General features: G+C 34.1%; 1 protein-coding gene across 3 annotated transcripts in view; it reads left to right on the top strand.

Annotated features, from left to right (window-relative positions):
* The window catches only part of SEMA3A (semaphorin 3A), a 472,351-nt gene that overhangs the window by 314,392 nt on the left and 132,579 nt on the right, over positions 1–25,380 (top strand). For 2 of the 3 annotated variants that reach the window (XM_073898730.1, XM_025873255.2), the window contains 3 exons: positions 1,812–1,969; positions 6,544–6,606; positions 23,159–23,278. In XM_073898730.1, the coding sequence (XP_073754831.1) occupies positions 1,812–1,969; positions 6,544–6,606; positions 23,159–23,278 (341 nt within the window). The remainder of the gene's footprint in view (positions 1–1,811; positions 1,970–6,543; positions 6,607–23,158; positions 23,279–25,380) is intronic. The other variant, XM_073898731.1, reaches the window with a different exon arrangement.

Below are 25,380 nucleotides of genomic sequence, written 5' to 3'. Positions count from 1 at the left end.
TTAACAATTCTTGTATTTTTGTGTATTAGATGAATGGATAGATAAATCAATAGGTAGAAGTAGACATTCAATTTAATATTTACTGACTGGTAATAAGGAATAGAAACCATGTGAGTTATGGATAGTGAGCTATTAATTCTATTATTTCCTGATGTGAGGGAATGTTAATGCTGGTAAATAAGTCATTTATATGAATGATTGACAGTGTGATACAAGCAATAAGAGTAATTTAAGCAAAATGTTATAAAGAAATTATTTCTATGAGAATTTCTTGGAGCTTACATTTGAACTAGCCTTAAGAATGGATATTTTTTTGTCAAGGTGATATATAGTTGTAGATGTCAGAAACAATGGCAGCAAAGGCTAAAAAGTGGACCTATGCAGAGCATGTTTTCCTTTAGGATATAGGACATGAGGGAGGAGTGTTGGGTTAGGGTCTCAAATGGTAGTGACCTGGTCTTTAATGCTAGGTTAAGGAATTTGAACTTTATCCTCCACTGAAATAACATTTTTGGTAATATGGAGAGGGCAGTAGGAGAAATTGATAAAGCAGGGAAATTTGTCAAAGGGTTAATAACCTGGGGTCATGGCAGGGACAGAGGAAGGGTCTGCATTGCTGCTTCCTGTCCTTGGAAAACATATTCTATATTTTGTGGATGTTGATGAAAGGGTTCTACTCTGTGTGCTTTGGAAAAATCTGAATCATTGATTCAGGACACAGTTTTGGAGAATCCTCAACATTTCTATCCCATGGAAGGGGGTTTGTGGTGGCATATATACATAATTTTTATTGAAGTAGATAAAGAAAACCTCTTTGGTGATTATCGACAACTGCCTTTCTAAAGCAAAAGTGGACTTACAATTAATGTTATTTTTTTTTTAATATTTTTCTCACTTAGGTGTAGGTCTAAAAGTTCAGTATTTGCCCCTTTACAGCAAAAGCAAGTAAAAGAATGCTAACAAACTGAAAAATTGAAGTCAGATAGTAAAATTCATATAACATGTTTTCAGAAAAACCTAACTTGGTTTCTCTATATACGTCAGTTACAAAATATTATAGAAGATTTAGATGGTAGAGTTAATGATTTAGTGGTCAAAAAAACATGTAAAAATTCCTCAGTGAAAAGAAGCCTCAGGGGTGCCTGGGTGGCTCAGTCGGTTAAGTATCTGTCTTCGGCTCAGGTCATGATCTCAGGGTCCTGGGATGGAGCCCCACATTGGGCTTCTGGCTCAGCGGGGAGTCTGCTTCTCCCTGTCCCTCTGCCTCTCCCCCTGCTCATGCTCTCTCTCTCTCTATCTCAAATGAATTTAAAAAAAAAAAAAATCTAAAAAAAAAAAAAAGAAGCCCTGAAACAACTAGGAGTTTAAACAATGTTTCCCCCATACTACCTCTGCTCTGTTGGCCCCTATGCTTATCCTTCTAGATAATGACTTGGAACAAATGAAACCCCTTAAAAAGTCTTTGTAAAATTAAAGACATTTTGTGTACAGTATTGAGCATTTCATTCTATCATTACATGCAAAGAGATTCCATCAGATCAGTTGTGTGGATGAGGTATTTCTATCCCTTTCTTTTGAAGGAATGTGTGGTCTTGAGTATGAAACCAGCAAACTAATGAGTATGACTTCCATTTCAATGAAATGTAAAAAAAAAAAAAAAAAAAGCTCCTGTATATTTCTTAGTACCATCATTAAGAAAAACCACCGTTTAGTAACTACAGCAGGAAGTAGTTAGATTGCCATGTACCAATAGCCCATGCTCATGTAGAACCTCACATTAACACCCAATGTCTTGCTTTGTTACCTTGCAGAAATGTTGGAATCCAACAATGTGATCACTTTCAATGGCTTGGCCAACAGCTCCAGTTATCATACTTTCCTTTTGGATGAGGAACGGAGTAGGCTGTATGTTGGAGCAAAGGATCACATATTTTCATTCAACCTGGTTAATATCAAGGATTTTCAAAAGGTATCTTTATTCTAATATATACATTGTAGTTCTTTTAAAACATCTCAACCTATTTTACAGTTAAATTTCTAGCTATTTAACAGTGTGACAACTGGAAAAAATTGTTAAAATTATTTTATCTTTTCAGATGCAAGTAAAAGTAATGCATTGATTTGATTATCACAAATAATGGATGCAGTAAACCATAAAAATCATCAAGGAAGAAATCATAGTATTTTCAATGATCATTATAACTTCAGCTTATCCTTCCATAGGATAAGCTACAATTTTTGCTGCATAAAACTAAATATCTGAACCATTATAGATATATATCATAATTAATGTCATATGTGAAATGATGTGTATATATGTATGTATAAATTTATACATCTCTCTATATTGCCAGCAAATTCAGAGTTCACCAACATTATACACATGCCTCATCTGGTGTGTCACCTGTTTTTGTAAATAACGTTTATTGGAACACAGACACTTTCATTCATTTACATATTGTCTATATTTGCTTTCATTCAACAATGGCAGAATTGAATAGTTTTGATAGAGGTCATCTGGCTCACAGAGCCTAAAATATTTACTATCTGGCCTTTTGAACACAGTTTGCCAAAACCTCATCTGGAAGATCAGTTTTCTGTGTCAAAGTTTTTACAAATGTGGTCATTTAGACACTAGAAGTCTATTGGTTTTATCCTTAATCTTTATAGTGTTTCTGGCTTATTTAATTAATAAGCTATACTGTTTGGAAAAATAAACATAGATTGAAAAATTAGTGGAAATTATGCTGCTGAGTCCATATGCTGTATTCAAAGTCAGTCATTTTTTTCACAGTTAATCTTTCTAGTCATAATTCTCTGAGGCGATCTTTTATGCAGTAGCTTTTGTAAGAGTGCTAGTATGACTTTTTTTTTAGAGTACATTCACATCAGTTTTTATGTATGTTAGTTTGCTTCTTAACATTTAGGGCTTTAGAGTGGTGTTCCTCAACTTCTGACAAACTTTAACAGATTGGACAATAAATTTTAAAAAGTAACTGAATTCTATAAATAGCTTTTGTTCTGGTTGAAGAATATTGCTTTAAGGATCAAATGAAGCTGAAATTCAGAACTGATTCATATCTTGCATAGGGTATACCACTGAACCTAAGGCTTTCACTTTCCTATTACTTAAACACTAAAATTCTGACTGTGCATAAAGACTCAATTCATTATGTATATCATATAAAACAGTAGTGCCCTTACTCATATACTTTGGGAATAATATATGGCATTTAAAAATCACCTTTGATATTTCTTTTTCTGATTTTTCAATCTATTTGATTTTTAAGTCTTCTCAGATCATAGCAATATCCCTAAGGTTATGTATTGCCTAAGAAAACTGATTATCCATTTGTTTTTCTAAATGACAAAGGTATTTACCTTAGAGTCCTTTGAAAGGGTCATAAAATAAGCAGGTTTTGTTGTTTTGTGAAAAGAAGTCATCCTTTTTATATAATGAATGAAAAATCTAAGAAGATTAAGAAAAATTTGATACTTTCAAATTTCAGTGTTTATTATACTTTTATCATTTTGTAAAATTCATATATATGAATATAAATATATATGCATGTATCTGTGTGTCTGTAGATAATATGTGAGCACATAACACCTCAGAATATATATTTAATGTTTAACATTATTCTCTAAATAATAAAATAATAAAGATTTTTAATTTAAATAGTTCATTCTAAAATTGAAAAGATCTAATTATCATATGAGACAACCTACTGTTTTATAGATGAGGAAAATCCCAGAGCCATTTGTACGCTTAGGATATAATCACAGTATCTTCTACCAACTAGATTTGTAGACTTGAAGTAGTGAATTAATTAAAGTTAGGTGACTTGCACAATGTCATAGTGTTGTTATAGCTCCTGCTCTTGAGGTTAAAATCATTATTCTAGTGGAAGACATATTTCTAATTATAAAGCATCTCATGCCAAACATATTATTTAATTATACCACACTGTCTATAGGAGCAAATGCAGTTTACTTAAGAATTCACATATATTTGTCTATTAATATTCTTTTTAACCTATATATGATGTTATTCAACATTTTCTGATGCCTCTACTCTTGTGATAAATTTTATAGGGGTCACAGTAGGATATCATAAATAATTCTTGAGGGACTTACTGATATTAAAGATAAGATTTTGATCATATAGATGTATAGTAGGCCAATCCTTATTAGAGACAATACATTCTCAGATTTGGAAGGACCGTGAAAAGATTCTAGGCCTTGATAAAAGGGTGCCATTTCTTTAAGACATAAATGCTTCCTTACTAAATAATGAGTAAGAGGGGCTGCCATGAATAGAAGCATAGAGGCATGAAGAAAAGAAAGTGTAATATAGATCATGAAGCCCTTTCAATATGAGAATAAGAAATTTAGTCATTGTTAGTTAATTGAGAAATTTTTGAGCAAAGAAGACAAAATATCAACAGGTTAAATGTAACTGAAAAGTTAGGAATTATTCTTTGTAGAAATGTTTACTGTTGGAAATGACAATTAAATACATATATTTTTATATAAAATAAATATATATGTATTTATTCCAGTGACTTACAGTTCTCCTCATTAAATTGCTTTCCAAAATAGCATTTTATATGCTAAATTTGTTTTACTCAGCCAGATTTTTAAGCTTTATTTATTTATATATTTTTACTTTGGAACTCTAGGAAGTTGAGAGTTCATACTCCTCTGAGTATGAGAGAATTAATCATAAATGTCATCAAAATTATTTTCATTAACATTTGACATAAGAGAAAAATGACAAAATGAAGCCCATGCTATCTTAACACCCAACAGTCAAGAGCTACGAAACCATGATAAAAAAGCTTGCCTTTTTGAATTAAGAATTATATGTTTTAATAATCTGTAAGTTTTGTGTAATGTAACTGGCAAGCTTAATATGAAAGTCAATAAATCTTAGCCCTACTATGTATTAGTATTATCGTATCTTAAATAAAACTTATATTTTAGCCTCCTATTGTAAACTTTAAGAATAGATCACTTGGGCTCTCCACAGTCAATGTAAAGATAGGGCTGTGGAACCTGTGGAATTAACTACCCAGCATTCGGCTGTAGGAATTCACAAGTCGGGGTATTGTAAATTGTAGGGACATGCATTTACCATTCTTACATTGTTTTGTATTATGTGATTACTATATAAGAACTTTGTGGAACAGGTCAAAGGATATTTTTAATTTACATACACAGATGTACATGAAAGGAAAAGCACATGAAAAAGAAAAGAATACATAAACTGAAAGCTTCAAATGGTAAAAATGAACGCATATCCAGAACTTTCTAGGGCTTTTGTAATTGTGACATGGACCTGAAATGCATTTGTTAGGCCATCCTAGGTTTTTTCAGTATGTCCTACATTCTTGCTTATAAATGTGTTGTATTTTGTTTTTTGATTCTCTAGATTGAATATCACAGCCCTTGCACAAGTTCATGACCATTTATATTGAATTATCAAGAGGTTCCCAAATAAGTGATGATCAGTCATTTTGAAACTAAAAGCTATCTATCTAGCAGACATGAATGATTGCCACCATGTCTGGATTTTTTTTTTTTAACATATGACTTTTTTTTCTGAAATTAACTTACTGGAAGAGAAAGATGAATTAAAAAAAAAAACATCAAATTGTTCTGCCACAATATAGATAGGAGTCTTTTGAATTGCCCGGGGAACTGAAAAATTTTATATTAAAATTTAGATGAGGATATTTGCATTAATATTATGAAGGAAAATAATCCACAGTCCTCTAAACCATCAATAAAGTCTTGTCTTCTCTACCGCTGTCACTGTACTCATACAATATAGGAACCTTTCAAATTTAGCAGAAATGTTACCAGAGGATGAAAGTGAAGTATTAGGGATGAAAACACAATTGTTTTTCAGTTAGTCTAAGTTTTTCTAACAATGGCGAAGCTTTTAGAGCTATCTATTTGCTTTTTCATTTCCTTCTTTATCTCCAGAAAGTATACAGTGCTACTCTTACCCACTGTCCTGTCAAAAAAAAAAAAAAGATTCCTATCTAAGATGGGGTTTTCTAAACCATATCAGTGGCTCATTCTAGGGTGTCATGCTGAGATTTGAATTAGGGAATAGGATCCAGGGTACCAAGTGTTCAAATTTCACGATCACTATTTCATGGTAAAGACAGATTCATTTAGAAGAATGTAAGCCACATTTTATATTTATTTCTACCTCTCTTCCCTAGTTCTTCACATCCTCCCAACCTGCCTGACAGTTGCCTTCTCTGCACACTGCTTAGCTCTATTGACTACATAAATTCTGTGTTGCTTAACTTTCATATACAGCAAAGTCTGATGGGCAGACAGAGATTGAATGATTTAAGTTCATACCAGTTAACTGATGCCACTGCAAAGTCTAAGCTGAAAAGTCCCTGCCACATAATATTTTATGGAACTTTCTTTATCTAAGTTGCCCCAACTTGGTGTAACAGTCCGTAATGTTGAGAACTTAGAGAACTTAAGACATAAAGTTATGTCTTTCTCTGCCCTTAGATTGTGTGGCCAGTATCTTATACCCGAAGGGACGAATGCAAGTGGGCTGGAAAAGATATCCTGGTAAGTATCGATCTACTAAATCATCTCAGTAATTGCATAAATAATCAATTACTCTGTCATTATTTTTATTCAGTATTGTATTAAATAAACACCATGCTTTACCTGAGTACTTAATCACTTTTTAGAAACAAAAGAATATTTAATTTCGGATGTTGACATTTTTATTTAAAGAAAAGTGGGTAAGAGTAACAACATGCCTAAATAAAGCAAAAATATGTTCCCTTTGAGGATTTATATAAATGTAAATGATAATTAACAAAAGCAATTTTGCAGCATATGTACTTGTATTCAGTAAGTCACCTTCTTTGTACAAATTGGTTTTCGTATGTTAATTCTTCTTGAATTCCTTTTGGATGATATGAAATTTTTCTACTTCTGAGTCACGATTAAATTACCACTCCTTCCTTTCCATTCCATTCTTTTTTTTTCCTTTCCTTTCTCCTTCCTTCCTCCCTTCCTTCCACCTTCTTTCCTCCTTCCTTTCTTCCTTCCTTCCTTCCTTCTTTCCTTTCATGCTCTGGTTTCTTAAATAAATATGGATTGAGTAATGACTATGTAACAGACATTGTCCTGGGTGCTATGGAACAAAAGGGAATGGTAAACAATCCGTACAGTGGTTTTACCATTGTAAAAAGATAGAGGCCATTTTTCCTGAAGTAAACTTTGTCAGTAAAATTAAGTGGGTCGCTGTTTGAGGTATAGCCAAGTATTTGCACAAATCATAAAAAGCAGTTATAATCATTTAAATCAATAAAGTAAAATGAATTACAGGATTGAAAACATACATAATTTATATTATTTTATGTCTTAGATATTTTTGGATGTCTAAAACACAAGAAAAAAATCTAAATGTTTTGTGTATGTATTGGCATTTAGAAGAAATTTATCTTAGGTACTTAAAAACATACGTTAATGTGTATGTACATATATGTAGATATGTAGATATTTTCAAGGGACAATTTGATTGATTGGTAGCAGCTGCCCAAGATGATGTATATATTTAGAATGATTTAGAGGTGGAATCTGAGTTCATGGGGAAAAAAATGCCTCAATCTGGTAGCAGTGTTGGCAACAGGTAAAGGAAGGTAGTTAAAGGAGCACAAAGTACAGATATTCCCCATCCCTGATTAATTATATATTAGCAAACGTGGGAAATTTCATCCTTGAAAATTTCATTTTAAATACAGTGTTGGTGAGTTACATTACACCTTCATAGTACGATCAACATTTTTCTGATTATGTGAAAGTGGACCCCCAAAAAAGTATATTCTATCAAATATTAAGCCATCCCAAATTGATGCATATGTTAGGACTATTGGAAAGGAGTAAATAGAACAATGAAGTAGGAGTCCAGAGAAGTCAGGAATTTTATGTTGATAACCCCAATGACTCATTAACTGTACTTATGCAAGTACTTTTTAAAAAATTTTTTTATTGTTATGTTAATCACCATACATTACATCATTAGTTTTGGATGTATTGTTCCATGATTCATTGTTTGTGCATAACACCCAGTGCTCCACGCAGAACGTGCCCTCCTTAATACCCATCACCAGACTAACCCATCCCCCCCACCCTGTACTTATGCAAGTACTTTAACTTTTGGAGTACTTTATTATTTTATCCATTACATGAGACATTACATATTTTACAATTGTGACAAACAAGATTAATAGTTTTTGTGAAAATTATTTAAAAGAAGAAAATACTTCACAAGTATAAGACAAAACACACAACTGAATACACCAAAAATTGTTAACGTCAGAATGCCATGGTTACCATTTCTAATGAAAACATCATTAATGTAATTAATTTGGTCCTCTTGAAAGATCATGACCACTGTAGTGTTACACTATTCTGAATTCAATTCAATTAGAAAATTAAAGATAATGCGATACTGATCTAACAAAAATATCTGGATTTTATAATAAGCACTGTGGCCAAGTACAGAGCATATTTGATTTAATGATTGAATCAGCTCATTCAGTTGCTAAGATAGTAGATAATCTGTGGGGTGCCTGGGTGGCTCAGTCGTCAGGCGTCTGCCTCTGGCTCAGGCCCTGATCCCAGCGCTTCTCCCTTGCCCACTCCTCCTGCTTATGTTCCCTCTCTCTGCTGTCTCTCTCTCTGTCAAATACATAAATAAAATCTTAAAAAAAAAAAAGATAGTAGATAATCTTTTGTGTTTGTGGTTTCCAAAATTCACCTCAGTGCATTTCCCTCATATTTTATGGCTCCCCTCTGCCCTTCCCTCCTCTCCCCTCCCACTCTGGTATCAGTACGAAACAGAGGGATTCTGGTGTTAGCCAAGATGCACTGAGTTCAGCAGCTGCAGTAAAGTCATGAGCTGCATAGTGCTATATGGGTAACCCTAATTGTGACCTCGGAGGTTTCCTCCCTAAGAAGGGCAACTTTAGTTTATTATCCAGGCTTATTGAAAATGCTTATGGGGTTTAAAGAACTAAATTAAAAAGAATTAAGACAAGTAGAGTTTGCTAAGTCTGATACAAGGTATTAATGGCGCCTGATCATTTCATACTGCCTTGTAGTAAACATTCTGACAACTTAAAAATCATGTCACATACATTATGGTAGAGATAGGTAATTATGTGAGTGTTGAGAGATGTAAATTTTTGAAGGTTTAATGGTATGGCAATATTAGCCATACTAATCTTTTCAAAAAGTGAGCTAATTAATGTAACATGATAAAATGTTTGTTTGGTTATTTGGTTATTACTTTACATTCTTTTGAATTAAATCAATTGCTGTATATTTTGTTTTCTCTTTGTTAGCACTTACTTAATGAAAGAAAAACACAACAGTTTTCATGTATTTTGGTTCAAAAATGTATTTTTCCTATAGCTCCAACTAAACACCACTATAAAATATATTCAATCAGTAAAATATATATTTCCTACTATTTTTTGGTAACCCATCTTATTCCTTTAATAGTGCTTTTCATTGACCTATTATTCAAAATATATTTTATGCATTTCAAATGCATTTTATTAAAATTTATTTTCTTTCCAGGTACCCTCATTTATGTACTTCAATTTACATATCTATTTTATTTAAATAAAATGCATGGCATTTATTCATTATTTTGGACTTCAATATACAGTGCATTTTTTCCATTTCTTTCTTAACATGTGATTTTAGAAAATAGCAATTAGTTGACTTCCTGGATAGCATTAATATTTTTACCGATAATTCCTTAACCACTTAGAAAGAAAGACTAAGGATAAGGAGTTTTTAAGAATTTTCATTCAATATCATTGATTTTTATAGTGACACATAGATAGTTTGATAAAACTGCACTGTATCTTAAGTAAATAATAGCTGTGACATGTGGACAGTAATTCCTTTCAAAGAGCCCTTGTGATGCTGAAAACCACAAGAATGAGGCTTGAGTAGTTTTTGCAGCCATCAGGACTCCAAGATAGAATTGTAACCAAAATAGAAACTGACCTGAACATTTATAGAAAGGTAAACTAGTGACCTCCTTGAGTGTACGCTATGGTTTCTAGAATCTGAGTTTGCTGTTTCCCTCTGGCTTTAGTGTTTTTTTAAGAAGTCCTCTAGAAATAAAGCTCCTGTATTTTGTTAAAAGGTTTTATTCATTTAATAGAGCGTGCAAGTGAGAGAGCACAAGCATGGGGAGCATCAGAGGGAGAGGGAGAAACAAACTCCCTTCTGAGCAGGGAGCGAGCCCAACGTGGGGCTCCATCCCAGGCCCTGAGATCATGACCTGAGCCAAAGACAGACGCTTAACTGACTGAGCCACCTCGGTGCTCCAATAAAGCTAATTTCAAACCTTCCTGGAGGAGGTGCTGTCTTCTCAGTACTAGATTCAGATGCAAAAGTACAATAGGGAAAGTAAGGCAAAGACAGTGACTAATTTTATATATTTTGAAAGTGGATCAGTCTTAAGTCTGGTAAAGATGGTTAAGACGGCCCAGCCACCTGGGAAATCAGGATACACCCCTAGATTGAACCTACATAGTTCCTGTCCATCCATATTTCCTTAGCCTGCATAGTTCACCGAATGTAGCTTCATACAAAAAATTGAGCCCCTTCCCATTCTCCCAAGCAGCTAGAAAGATACAGACCATCATTTCTTATGGCACAGTTTTGTATCGAACACATATGTTAAATCAGCAGCTGGAATTCAAGCAGCGATTCCACAAAGATGGACTTTGTGGTAAAGAGGGAATCTGCAACCTGGGAGACATTTATATTTCCTTTCTTTTCACATGTATGTGTAGATGGAGGGAGAAAGAGAATATAAATGGGCCTTAGGCTGCTGATAATGACTTCTGACAACATCATTAATCTGTGTTTATTTTTTCCCTTTGTGGAAGTGAATATACCAGATATATACTAATATGCTTTCTTGGTGTAGTAGGTTCTACACTTTTATATTGTTGTGGCGTTTCTATATTAGGGGGGTTAAGTGCTTGTGAACTTCTCCATTGTTGTAACTTGAGAGTTGTAATTTGAAAAAAAAAATTATATATAATATTATTGGACAGAGTCCCTGAACAAGGAGATAAATGCAATCCAGATACCTCTATTCTGACTTCTATTATTCACCTTAACTTTCATTTTTGATATTTTTCTGGTCCTTAAAATCCACTTTGTTATTCACAATAACATTTCTATTGAGGGATTAACTTCCTTGACCCTGTTTTGCAAATGAAAACTGAATACATGCTAAGCTGGTAAAAGAATCTGTTTCGAATCAATAGCTCTCTGTATCTTCTTTGTTTATCCTACTAAACCATCTCTCTTTGCACTAAGTTTCAGTAAAACCAAATGGCAACCGTATGACTGTTAGAAATATTTTGAACATCACTGGAAATCAAAATTTCAACCATCTGAGATGAACAAAAAAAGGCAGATTCTCATAACATTGCTATTGTTGGATACATTTCAAAGCGTATTGTCATGCACCTGAATTTTAGGACATTTTTGCAATTCTTGAGGGATTTATTTTTATATTTTTGTCCTTAGTTGTTATTCATTTTTAATGCTATGATGTATTATAACATGTCTATCAAATTTATCATGGCTCAAATTGCAGGGCCTTAGCAACACAGTTTTTTGCCAAGTGAATGCAATGGAGAATTTGAAGCCACACATGCATCTTAAGTTTCAGTACAGTCCAAAATGCACATTAATCCTTGAACTTCGTTTACTTTTTCAAAGGCCAAAGTTGGTATCAACTTTATTTTATTTTTATTTTGTTTTAGGGACTTCAAGTCATGTTAAAATTTTTTTAAATGATAGTTGAATTACCCCCTAATTCTACAGATACCTCAGGGCTTCATTAAACCTCAAAACCTTGATGTATAACTGTTGGGAGACAAGTTTTCGTGGGTCTTTCACACAGTTCTGCACATCTGATGAATAGAGGCACTGACTGCCTATTTTGCAGAAAATCTTAAAGGATATTTATACAGTGAAGAAATCTGGAAGGTAGTGTCTCTCTCTTAAAAGGCTGGTTTGCAAGCCTTGAGAAATATAGTGTCTCGCTTGGGACAAAGGGCAGGGTATGTTTACTGTCCAGTACAATAAACTAACATCTCCCTCAAAATGTAATGACCAGCATGCTTGCAGCTATTATAAAACATTCAGGTTCCCTTAACCCAGGGCTACCCTGCTATAATGCGGCTCGCTGCATGTGTGGGTTGTCACCTGGCCCTCTTCATCCTGCCCACTGGGAATTGGAGCTTGGGGGACTGGCATAAGAAATGCTGATTCTAAGACTGTTTTTATTTTTTGTGGGCAATAATGTTCTTTGTCTCTGATTCAGGGGCCACCTAACTTCTGCCAGCATCCATGAAATTATTTGAGTAACTTGTTATCTTATAGGTTAGACAAAATCACAGACCCTTTATAGTTCTTGACAACATTGGTTATAATTTTTGTGGATGTTTTAGATGATGAAAGACTATGGTCACTGTGTTCATTTTTAAATATGATTCCCGTGATGAAATTTGATGACACTTCAGGTGTACAGACTACTGATTTTTGATGAAAGCCAGTACAAATCTTATAAAAGCCACAGAAATGAGCATAGACTTTCATGCACACGTACATAAGTATGTTTACCTCTGCTTGGGGGTTAATATCAGGGAAACTAAGCAAAATGATTACAATTTAAATTCAGCATTCAGAAGTAGTAATAATAATAATAATTATAATGGTCACTTGTGGTGAGCATAGTATAACATATAGAGTTGTCTAATTACTATGTTATATACCTGAAACTAATGTAGCATTGAAGCATCAACTACACTTCAATAAAAAAAAGAAAAATATCCACATAGGTGGACTAAAAATATATACATATTTATATGTATATATATTTTTACATGTATATATATAGCAGCTAATGCTTAATGGGAGCTTACTATATATACCAGCTATTGTTCTAAATTCATTACTTTTATTAGCTAATTTATGTAACTTGTATTTGGTTATAAGATACATATTTCCTTTCAAAGTAACTGAAGAACCAGTTTTGTATTTTAGGCAGAAGATACATGGAAAATGCAGCTTTGTCATTCAAGTTTTTTTAGAAACTAGATTTTATTCATATTTTGAATTAATATGTTTTCTAATATGGCAAAATAAGATGATAATTGTATTTGAATTTCCATGAACCAAGTCTCATATATATAAATTTAGGGGTTTTTTTTTAATCTTTTAGATTCAGGATTAAAATTTAAATGTACTTGCAAAGTAAGGCTAGCACTTAAAATAGAGACAGTACATAAAAACTTTCAGAAGGTTTGGGGATTTTAGATTGCGTTGTTTTTTTGTTTTTGTTTTTTAACTGGAAATTTTAATTGTATTCTTCAGTGGTTGAAATGAAATTGAAATAGTTGACATTGGTTGACAAACTATTATGTAGATTTGATTAGACACTGTATATCAACCAGGTATCAGTGTACATACTTTCAGAGTAGAGTAAGCGTTTTTTACTTTGTAAGGTTCATTAGAATGATTTGGACAGTTCCTCTGGGGTTTTGGCCAATGACTTCTAACTACATAGAAGTAGAACTGCATAGCAGGTGTTCCCGGTCAAACTGACATGTAGTTTCTAATAGTCATCATTGGTATTCTGCTTCTTCCTGCACTTAAACATCTTCAGGAATGGATTTCTACTCATCTCTGAGGGCATGTTGACCATCATATCATAGATTTAACATGAACTCTGGGATTATTTTTCTTGAATATGCTCTGTCTCAAGGCAAATAGGCTGTGGTCAACATTTGACTATTTTTCTTCGATTTGGTCATGTAGCAATAAAAATCACCCTTATGTCTGTAGGCCATCACAAAACTTCCTAAAGTTCTATTTATATCATTTAATTTTTATATGTTTCTTTTTACCACATTTTTAAGAGTGGTAAGGAAAACAGGATGCAAAATTATAATATCTAAAATTTTGACACTATTTCAGGAGACTGAGAATCTTAAATTTTGTTTTTAGCCTTTATGCATTCAGAGCAGAACATTCTTGGAGATTGTCATAATTACATTCAAATTGAGTGCTCAACATACTAAATATATTGTATTCTCTATACCCTATGCTATATAGATGTGTGCTTATACGTGTGTGTGTGCATGTGTGTGAATCAAAATATTTTTTTTAGATTTGTGTTTGAAGTGATGCCAAAATTAATATAACTTATTGGTTCTAAATCTTAATATGCATTTTAAAAAGAGGAACCATTCACATTTAGAAACAAATACAACGATCAACTAATAATTTGTGTTTTTCTTTTTAAATGGATCAAATCCGTGTTCCCCTTATATAACGTATCACAGTGAGCTGTTTTATGGTAGTAAGATACCTCGTTTTATAAGTTAGGGTTTGATCAGAGACAAGAACTTGTATGAGTGATGTTGAAAAGGATTTTATTACAGGGATTTGACCTTATACAGTTGTGGAAGATGGTGAGAAATCTGTGGATTTCTGGAATCTATTGCCCCTGAGTTGAGTAACGGTCCTGAAGTTGTTGTAAGTCCCCAGGCTTGGCATTAGGAAAGAAAAGCTCCCATGAAGTGGAAGAGCAAGGAAAGACTGAACCCCACAAAGATAAACTGGGACCCACAAAGACAAACTGGAATCAGTGTCTCTTTCACAACCTCCAGCTTTGATGACTTGGCTGACCTACAGAAGCAGCTGGTGTTTTTTGCTATGAAGCTACACAAGTTCCAGGACGAGGCCTTACAGAAGCTAACAAATAAGATCTGGTACAAGGTGAAGGAGCTGCAGGCCCAGATGCTGCCCCATGCTAACAAGGTGGCCGGCCAGCATATCAGAACAACTTTAAGAATTTTATGGTTGCAGTTCAACTTCTGCCTTCTACATCTCGTGCAGATTTCTTTTATGGCCAATCTTAACTAGTTTATGGGAAAGAGAATTCTAGGAAATGTAGTTCCAACTTATCTAAGTTGACACGGTATAGTTCCGCTAAAACTATTAAACAATTGCTGTATTTGCCTTGTGACTGACAGTGATTTATGCCATTTACCACTTTGATGAAAAGAGTGATTATAATTTATAGTCCTCCACTTGGAAGACTGGAATTTCATGAAAATTCTAATGAACAAAATATAATTTCCTTTTGTAATAAAAATGGATACAGATTAATATTCAATACCAATTCTATTAAATCCACCTCTCCTTACATCAAGTATGGTCTTAAACTCTGTTATCTGTCCTTAAAAGGAAGAAACAATTCATTATAGAGTTCTCACTGAAGTCATCCCACACAATAGTGAATGGTGAGAGAGCTAAGCAAACGTGGAAATATTCAAATCAAATAAACAGATGATTTCTTATTTTAAGAATAAGGTAACAGCTACTGATTGATTAATAAGCAGTAAGGCAATATGTTAGGTACTTTAGACTACTCTGTCGTTAATCCCAGTTTTAGTTGAGGGGGACTGAGACTCAGAGATCCTAAATAAGTTTGCTTTTTTTTTTTAAGCTTTTATTTATTTATTTGAGAGAGAGAGAGAGAGAGCACAAGAGGGGTTAGGGTCAGAGGGAGAAGCAGACTCTGCCGAGCAGGGAGCCCAATGCGGAACTCAATCCCGGGACTCCAGGATCATGACCTGAGCTGAAGGCAGTCGCTTAACTAACTGAGCCACCCAGGCGCCCCTAAATAACTTTCTGATAGCCACATAGCAAATGAAAAATGTTGCCTGAATAATTTTAACCCATGTCTGACTAAACTTTTAAAGCATCAGATTAATACCTCCATGTTATTTCTGTTTGGTTATTATTATTTCATTAATTTTGCTCTATATGTTTTTTCTTAAGTGTATTTATTTATTTAAGTGATAGAGATCACCCAACATGGGGCTCAGGCTCATAATCCTTAGATCATGAATTGCGTACTCTTCTGAATGAGCCAACCAGGTGCCCCTATATGTTTTTCTTAAATTCTCTGAGAATATCTTTTCAAATATAAATACCTATCTTAGAAAAACTAACATTTTTATAAAATATTAATAAACAGATTTTAAAATTTGAAAGTTCCAAATTTTCATTGTATTCAGAGATTATTTATAAAATTAATAGATGTAATACCTATGCACACATATCTATTTATGTGTGTATATACATACATATTGTTATATTGATTATATATTATATATGAATTATTATAAATGGCCAAGGAGTTTCCATTTATTAGAGACGATATGTTAAGAGAACATTTTATATTATTAACTATGTAATAGCATTTAGTACTTTGGACATTAAGTATTACAACCAAAAAATTTCTCACTTTTCATATGAGAAAAGGCAGAGGGTAGAAGACAGGTATATGTGAATGAATTCAAGCATTCCTCTAAAATCTGGATTTCATTTTTATTTCTCCTTCCTCATAGCTGTATCTCATACGCGATTAAAGATGCAGTTCATCTCCTTATTTGAATATTAAAGTCTATTATGATAAAGCATATATGTTAGAATTAAATATGCCTATAAGTCTATCCACAATAAATCTCTTTAGATTGTAATTCTACCTACTTGGTGTAAGTCATGGACTTAGTTGCTTTAAGGCATAAGCACTAAGTACTCAACACGTTGCATAAAATTGGAAACCACATACTATCATTGAAATCAGAATAGGGATTTTTGACTACTTGAATAGTTCTCTTGGTGTGGCAGGAAAATATTTAGGTTGGTTTCACATGATATTTTACAATTGTATGCATTCATTTGAATATAAGATGAAGAAAGGTCATGCTAAGTACATATTATGGACCACTCACAATCAAATAACTCCAATGAATGGTACAAATGTGATAATTAGGTTGATAGCACAATATGAAAGAAAATATAAGCTAAAATGTGGATATCATCAGTTTCTCTGTCCCATATGGAATCTCAAAGTGAAAGTGCTTAAAACTCCTTTAAATGGTGGAAGAGAATCGTACTGGGCAACTTTTGCTAATACCATGTTCTATATATGGTTCCTATTTGTATGGTCCTTTTGACCAAGTTTGAAGGTTTCAAGTAATTTGAAAGGAAAATGTTTATAGAATCTTAATCAGTATTTCTAGAACTTCAAACAAATAGTCAATCCTGAGGTGAAAAATCAGTCAAATGGGGTCACCCAACTCAAATGAGCTTTGAAATAAAATGATTTGGGAGCCCTCTGTAGGAGTCTTCATTTAGTCTGTCACATCATTCAAGCCACTTTAAAATTTCTTTTTGACTAACCATAAGTTTTAAAGATGTTATAGCTCAATTAATATGAATAGGCTCACAAACTTAAATAGCAGTGAAATAACGCCAATTTTGTTGTCCTAGTTGAATCATTAAAATTCTCTGGGGGAGCCTGGGTGGCTCAGTCACTTAAGCTTCGGATTCTTGATTTCGGCTCAGGTCATGATAATGGAGCCCCGTGACTGGCTCAGCGCTGAGCGTGGATCCTGCTTAAGATTCTCTCTCCCCTCTGCCTGCCTTCCCCCCCGCCCCACCAGCTTGCACACACATTTTCTCTTTAAAAAAAAAAAAAAATTCCCTGAAATCGAAACAAAACAAAGCATTAAGGTGGGAGGTCAATTGGTTTTATTATTCTGTTGTTCTTCTTAATAGTGAAGATGAAAACAGGGGTACCTGGGTGGCTTAGTCGATTGGGCATCAGACTCTTGATTTCCAATTGGATCAGGATTTCAGGGTTGTGAGATTGAGCCCCGAGTCCTGCTGGAACTCAGCAAGGAGTCTGCTTGAGCTCCTGTCCCTCCCCCCCCAACCCCCCCACTTGCATGCTCACCCTCTCTCTCTCTCTCTGAAATAAATAAAATAAATCTTAAAAAAAAAAAAATAGCGAAGGTGAAAATGTCTCCTAAAATGGACAGAACAGCCTACTCACCATACCATAAGGTGGATGAAATACCAGGTCACAAATTCAACATTAGATGGCTATTAATATAATTAGAACACAGTTAAATCTTAGTTTTATTAGATATGCCTCTTTGAAGAAGAGATATCTAACATCCTTTAATGAACGCTAAGGTATTAGGAAGACATGATTATGGATGTTCTGGTCACAGCTGTAATAGCACAGTGTTAAAAGAAGAAAAGACAAAACATTATTGCTAGATAAGTATGAAACAGCTTAAATAGAGAGAGGGATGAAGTGAGTGACAGGAACAATCTCACGGATTAATGTTTTGGCACGAAGATTCTAGTATTCAGCCAGCTTGCCGAATAAATTGACCAGAGAAAAAGAAAGTCAACAGATTAACTTCAGGAATTAAGCTTATTAATGGATTTTCATGAAGAAATGTATCCACCCATCATGATAGGAAAAGGATTCCTTTGCTTTCCCAGATGGTAGATTATACATTAAAATATTTCTACATAAACTACTGAGGGGATAGAGACTTTTTTCTTTTAAATGAATGTTCACTAACCTGAGGCAATGCTATACTATACCCATTCATTTTGGGCAGATTTTTATTTGAACCAGAACAGGTTGTTTGATTTAATCATGAACTGAATATGTTTCAACAGAAATTGTTCATCTTCACAGCCTTCTCTCCTCTTTTATTTAGAGTAACATTTCACTGCTCCATCCATAATTTAAGAACATGCAAGGAGGTAATTGAAATTGGAGGTAAATTACATTCTTTTGTAGAAAGTATAATTATTGGAAGTTAGTTAAAAACACCTCAGTTCTGTTTTAATTTTCATGCATGGAGCAGTTGTTTTGACAGATGGATGGACTTTATTTTTGTAACCGTCCAGGAAAAGTCTGCGTAACATAGTCTAATCAGTGCTACATATTTGTAATGTTTGTTTTTGAATCACAGTGCATTTGGCTCCTATATCTTTTTTCTGGGGGTAGACATTTTCTTTCTGATTTATTTTTCCAGGCTAATATCTCTTTTGTGTAATTCCTCTATCAATTTGATCTGAAAGCACTAGAAACCTTTAAAAAGTAAGTGCGAATGGTTTGTCACTAGGGATGATGAATCATTGTGCCTCAGGTGTGGCCTTGGGGTTTACTGGTTTATTACTGCCTTTGCTTTTACTCCTAGGCAAAGTTAACAATTTATAATGCTGTGGGTCTGGAGTACATTTCAGTAAAATAAGAGGTCAGTATGGTTGCCTGACTCTCAGGAAGCCAACTTGTTGCTAAACTTGTCTGTGTATATCAACTAAAGTTCCAAAAAGGATCAAGGTTTGAAAAATGAATTCATTTTGAACTGATTACATTTTCTTTATTGCATTGTAAATCCGCCGGTGCTGAGCAAAGCAGTGCAGTAGTTTAATGCCAAAAAGTACATTACATTCTAAGTTTTAAGAATCGTCACGGTTCAAGAAAAGGTCAGAATCACTCTTCTTCTGTCTCCCTAGAACAGAAATGTGTGAAGTGTGTTTCCTTTTTCTGCCACGCTTCCTTCTTTTTTAGAGGAATGTCCAGGCTGCTTTCAAATAAAATGAATATCCTGTTTTGGAACATTCAAAAAAAACCAAAACAAAACAACAACACACACACAACACACAGACACACACAGACACACACACACAGACACACACACACAAACCCTTGCAGCAACAAGCTAGAGAATGAAGGCAAATGAATGACAGAATTGTTACTCTTTTATGTAGGTTTTCTGTTTTAAAGAACAATCCTTACTAACAATGCCTCTTTCAAGTTTTTGGTTCTTCTCTGTCCAGTACTTTTAATTCACTGTTACTTTGCAGCTGTTTTTTAACCAATTTTGGTGAAAGTATTTCATTCAATTTCTTTGTTTCATTTCAAATGTCGTAACCTACTCTGCAAACCTAAGAAATTTCTCCCCATTCTATTTGCATCAGCCTTCACTTCAAAATAATATTGAGCTAGCCCCTGGGCATGGCAACAATACAACCTGTTTGCCAACTAGGAGGGTTCACTGGGGGAAATGAACAGGATCATTCCAGGCCTTAGGCCAATAGGGTGGGTCTACTCCATTTGTAGCACAGATCTGTTATCAGTATTCTCAGTAGAACCCTTAGCCAGGTATTAACAGCTATGGTCCCATGACTGTTTTTTCCCAGCAGCTCTGTAGAGGGATAGCTGTCATACTATAGTGATGCTTCTTTGGCAGTTAATGGGAAACAAAATTATGGTATTCAGTGTACTCAATTCCATACTTTTCAAGAACCTTGAGTTTTTAATTAGTAATTATTGCTAATCAATTGCCCAATCTATAAGAGATATGAACTCACAAATTCTATGATCTTAGGATTCATAACACTTGCAGAGATGACATGAGTCTTCATTTGTGTTCACCAGTATCCATGCTTATAAAATATCTCCTCTTTTTTATTGTGGAGGACTAGGGTCTATTCTCCCATTTCTAGGATGCTAGTAGGTATTACTAATGGGATTAGAGAATTTGAATTTGTATTCAAAATTGCATGCATATCTTTAAAGGCACGGCAGGCAAACTGAAACCCTGTTCTTCTCTAAAATGAACAAGACATCCATCTGGTTCTACCACTATTATTTATTAGAATATTCGTTTGCTTACCAATATATACACAGCCAGTTTCTTGGCTTCAACATATGGTGCCGGAACTGGTTATTTATAATCATGACTGCTATAATACTGAGTCCACAATTAGGGACGGCTGTCTTTATGTAAAAGTAGAGTATGTGGCCACCTACATGTTTCAAAAAAGGGGGTGCTGTAAAACATTTTCCTGAAAATGACTTCTTTGCAAATGACTGAATATTCTTTAAAGTACAAATAAATCCTTTGGGTAAGACTCATGAATGCCTCATTTGTAAATGAGTTTATCAGATGTTCCCCTCTCCACAACCTCTTTCCTCTGCCTAGACATTCATGCCCTAGCCTCTTGGGAGGAGAGAAACTGTTAGAGAATGGGAGTTTGTTGTTGAGAGTCTTGGAAGGTAGGTTTTATCTGTTTCATCTCAGACGTAGCTTTTAAATATGAGTAAGATCTATATACTCTTCAAGTTAGGAAATTTTTCTTCATAGCAACTTGCAAAATTAATTGATTTCAGAGCTTAGTTTTAGATGTTAAAATGCTTTACCAGACAAGAGAGTCTGGATCGAAGTGGCAAAACAGTGGTAGAAATTAGATGTTTATTTTAGTTACTTCTCTAAACTAGTCAGCCTGTGTTAAGAAAGTAATGAGGAGTTATAACTAGGAAGTTACATATTTTACCTTAAATTGGTCTACTTCACCTTTGGAACAGTATATTTATAGAACATCCATAGGTTTCATCCCAGAAAAATCAGGGATGATGGAAAGCAATTATTTGAATTTAAATAACAATTATTCTGCTCTAGTTTGGTTGTCTGCTCCTTATTTTCTGGGGGCATAGAGGTAAAACCAAAATTATCAGCTGCAGACACAGAATATAAAGGTTATGTGGAAAATATACTTACATTATTGTAACACCTCAGTTATAAACTCTAAGTGACTATGAAAGTCCAAATGTGTTCTGAACTTTCACTTGAAAAGTCACATGTCACAGAGAGTGAATTTGGGAGTGTTGTACACTTAGAGGTGCTGGGATCAACTCAGCCTTCAATTAGTTTGCCAGCCTTGCTTGCAATATAGTCTGCTTTTCATCTTTGCCTGCATTTCTAGTTACATATTTGGTTCTTATTTCCAAATGTTTATAGGCAAAAATATAAAATTAGTGAGGACAGCCTATGATCAATAACAAAATAATTTTCAATGAAGTTTTTATTATTTAGCATGTGAATATACATTTGACTCTTTTCAAAGTGGATATTATGTATTCTGTGATGAACTCATATTTTCTATTCATATGTATTCAATTTTTAATATTTGTTGTATGGTTAATAGACCATAACATTTTATTTGAAGCTGTTTTGACAGTTTTGGTTTTTCTTTTCATTTTTTTTTCTTTTTACAATATTGATAGAGATTCATCTGTTTAAAAATATTTTGCAAAAATTGAGTCTTCCCTGCTCTGGAGTATTTGGGCAATAAGATTATCAGTTTATATTCTGATTATCTAATTTTTTCCCCCAGATCTTTTATCAACAGGGACAAAAGGCTGAAATTCCTGTTCACAGAAAAACAGTTTCTTTCACAGGACCTACAGATAGAATAAATAGAAAGAATATAAATAGCTCTGTCCATTTTGTTTTCTTTCTTTCCAAATGTTAATTTAAATTCTACTGAGTTAACTGCCTATTTTATTTTTAAGTGATCTTTTATTCAGAAAAGAAAATGGCAGGTATGTCTAAATGTCTATAAAGAATAGTAAGATATGACCAGAATATCCTCTTACAACTAACTGTTCTTTACCTGGGGGATTCATGGCTCACTGGGCAGGTGATCCATGTAGGGGTTCAGGATGTCCATGAAACTACTGAAAATATTTGTTAATTATACCCACTCTTTCCACCTACAGACATTCTATACTCTAACATCTTCTCTATCTCATATAAATATATCCACATTGTCTTTGAGGCTGAAGTGACATTTTCAGGAGGAGGCAGCTTTACCTTCTTAGGCTCTATAGAGCTTACCAATAAGCAGAACTGAAGTTCAAAGTCATCTGCCCATCACTATTGGTTATTAATAATGTTTAAAATTCATGTTTAACAGAAAGGTGTTTTATCTTTTTGTTTTTTTAAATTAAACTTACAGCTGATTTTTGCAAAGTAATTTCACCAATGTATCCTTTAAATATCTTTAATTAACCATGTAATTTTCTGTTCCCCTAATCTCTAGAAAAGTCACCTGTAGTTATTGATGATCTATACCTTTATTCCACTTTTGTATAAATAAATTGCAATTGTTCATAAGTGAACAATGATGGAAGAGAATATTTTATTAGCCCCCAAAGAATGTCTTTATTTTAGTTCATTTAATAATATGAACAAACAATAGAAAAATATGCCCTAAAAATGTGAAAAGGACACAAAAGAAATCTGTTCAAGCATGCCTAGCACTCTCGAGGATCCCTCAGTCATGCTGACTGCTAGAACTCACTGGTTTTCCTTTTGTTTTACAGAAAGAATGTGCTAATTTCATCAAGGTGCTTAAGGCTTATAATCAGACTCACTTGTACGCCTGTGGAACAGGGGCTTTTCATCCAATTTGCACCTACATTGAAATTGGACATCATCCTGAGGTAAAGCTGGCTTTTTAAACAAATGGTATATTTGTGTCCATGACCCCTTCCTATTCAGATGCTTCATTACTAGTTTCTTCAGCTCATTTAGCTTCTGGTTTGCTATTCAGTGGGATCTACTTCAAATTCAGATGCTGTTATTAATTTTAATCTGTGAATGCAAAAAGAATGAGACCATCACTCAGCAATAACTATGGAACAGGAAGAAGGAAGGAAGCAAGCATTTGCTTTCGCCCTGGATTAGAGTCCAGTCCATTTTGCATGTGCAGCAGATGTCAGCAGGCTGAATGTGTACTGTTTTCTCCTTCATTTGTATATTGCCAGTTCTCCCCTCCATTTCCATCCCCAGCCAGAAGCGTCTGCCACCCCAGTTGTTTTCTTCTGCCTAGGGATTAGGGAAGGATGCCATATATGTGCACAATGATAGGATCTCATGTTTGACCTAAATTATTCACATTTGTGTTTTTGCTTTGTTTCTGTATTCTGAGCTATAATTTTAGCAGCATGGAAAAGAAAAAGAAATGTTTCTTTAATTTGTTGTACATAAAAGATGTTTTAGCGAGGAAATTAAAGTTAGGTAAATTGAAGTAAAACTAGAGATTAGGGAAATATTTAAAGGAAAACTTAAAGAGTATTGAAAGCAGTTCCATACTGTTTTACCAGTATACCAGTAGCATACCAGTAGCCTTCAATTATCAGCTCTTTTGTAATTTCTTGGTACAAAATGCCAAGAGGAACAAAAACATTCATGTGAGAAAATCATTTGTGACAGAATTTTCTTTCAAATTGGAATTCGGAAATACTCAGCAAATAAAGGATTTGTTCCCCAAATATTTCTGAAATCCTAAAGATAAAAGATAATTTACCTGTTAGCCACTTCTTTATAGATTCTCTCCCTAAATTTTCTTAAGGTATCCCAAAGTTATGCAAAAATGTTCTTTCAACCGAAAGGCTTAGAAATCAAAACGGTTTGTGCTTTATCTTCTTTGTATAAGGAGACACCTTAAAGACTATGTGGTTTCTAGACTAAACACAAATATTATTATTTTACTGATGATCCTGGAAAGATTAAAACACTTCCCCAAGGTCTCACCAGTGCAGGCATTTGCTTCTCATCAGCCTCTTTCCCCCAGTGCATCCTTCCTCCTCTCTGATACAAGCATGTATAGTATACTTGCTGAAATACCTAAGAGTCTTAAGTAAAAACTAACTTTAAGGAAAAGCAGTTCTACTTAAATTACTTGTTTCATACTGATGAAATTAGAAATAATTTCCTTCACATGGCCCAGGAGACTTTGTATGCTTAACTTTTTTAACACCTCCTGGATAAATCTCTCCCTCTTTGCTTCCTTCTCAGCTCTTCCTATAGTCAGGCACTCCCAAAATTAGGCCTGGGGTAATGGCCACACTATTCTGTATTCAGGAGAAAGCTCTAGAGAACTTCTTTCACATCATATTGAACTTTTTTCCAGTCTGTCAGGGATCATGCTGTACAGGGCAATGGAATCAGGAGAGCTGAGCTCCTAGCACAGGTTAATAGAAAAGACACGGGCTGTGGAGTCACATCTGGCTTCTGTGTTCTACAACTTACTAGCTTTGGAGCCCTGGAAAAATTCCTTAATTTCTCTGAGACTCTGTCTCATGATATATAAAACAAAACTGAAAAGAACTTCTTTGATCTTCAGTGTCCATATATTGTAAATGAGAGGTTGACTCCAACTGCCTTCCAACCCTCCTGGTAAGGGCGTGACCCACTGACATTTTTTGTTACAGAAACTTAAGGAGTTCTAATCCCATCATTGTTAAACAGGCATCCTATGTCCCAGAGTGCTGGGCTTTTGTCTGACCTCAGTTGGGACTAGATGCTTGATCTGGAACAAGCTACTATTTTCTTTGTGTCTCTGTTTATATATGGCTTTTGTGAGAGTTTAACATTGTCTAATAGGTAGTAGGTACTGAAAAAACATCAATTACCATTTTTAAAATATAAATCTGCGTCTCAGACTGTTGCTGTCTTTCATGTTAGTAAGTGCCACCTTGTACCTCACTTTATCAGATATTATAAATTACTGCACTGGGCTCTCATTTTTACCAGGTGATTC

This window comes from Callorhinus ursinus, unplaced genomic scaffold, assembly GCF_003265705.2.
Source record: "Callorhinus ursinus isolate GAN/ISIS: 27379988/994484 unplaced genomic scaffold, GSC_fseal_2.0 scaffold12, whole genome shotgun sequence".
NCBI lineage: Eukaryota > Metazoa > Chordata > Mammalia > Carnivora > Otariidae > Callorhinus > Callorhinus ursinus.
The sequence above is the reverse complement of the archived record's forward strand: the minus strand, read 5'-3'. Positions and strand labels throughout refer to the sequence as shown.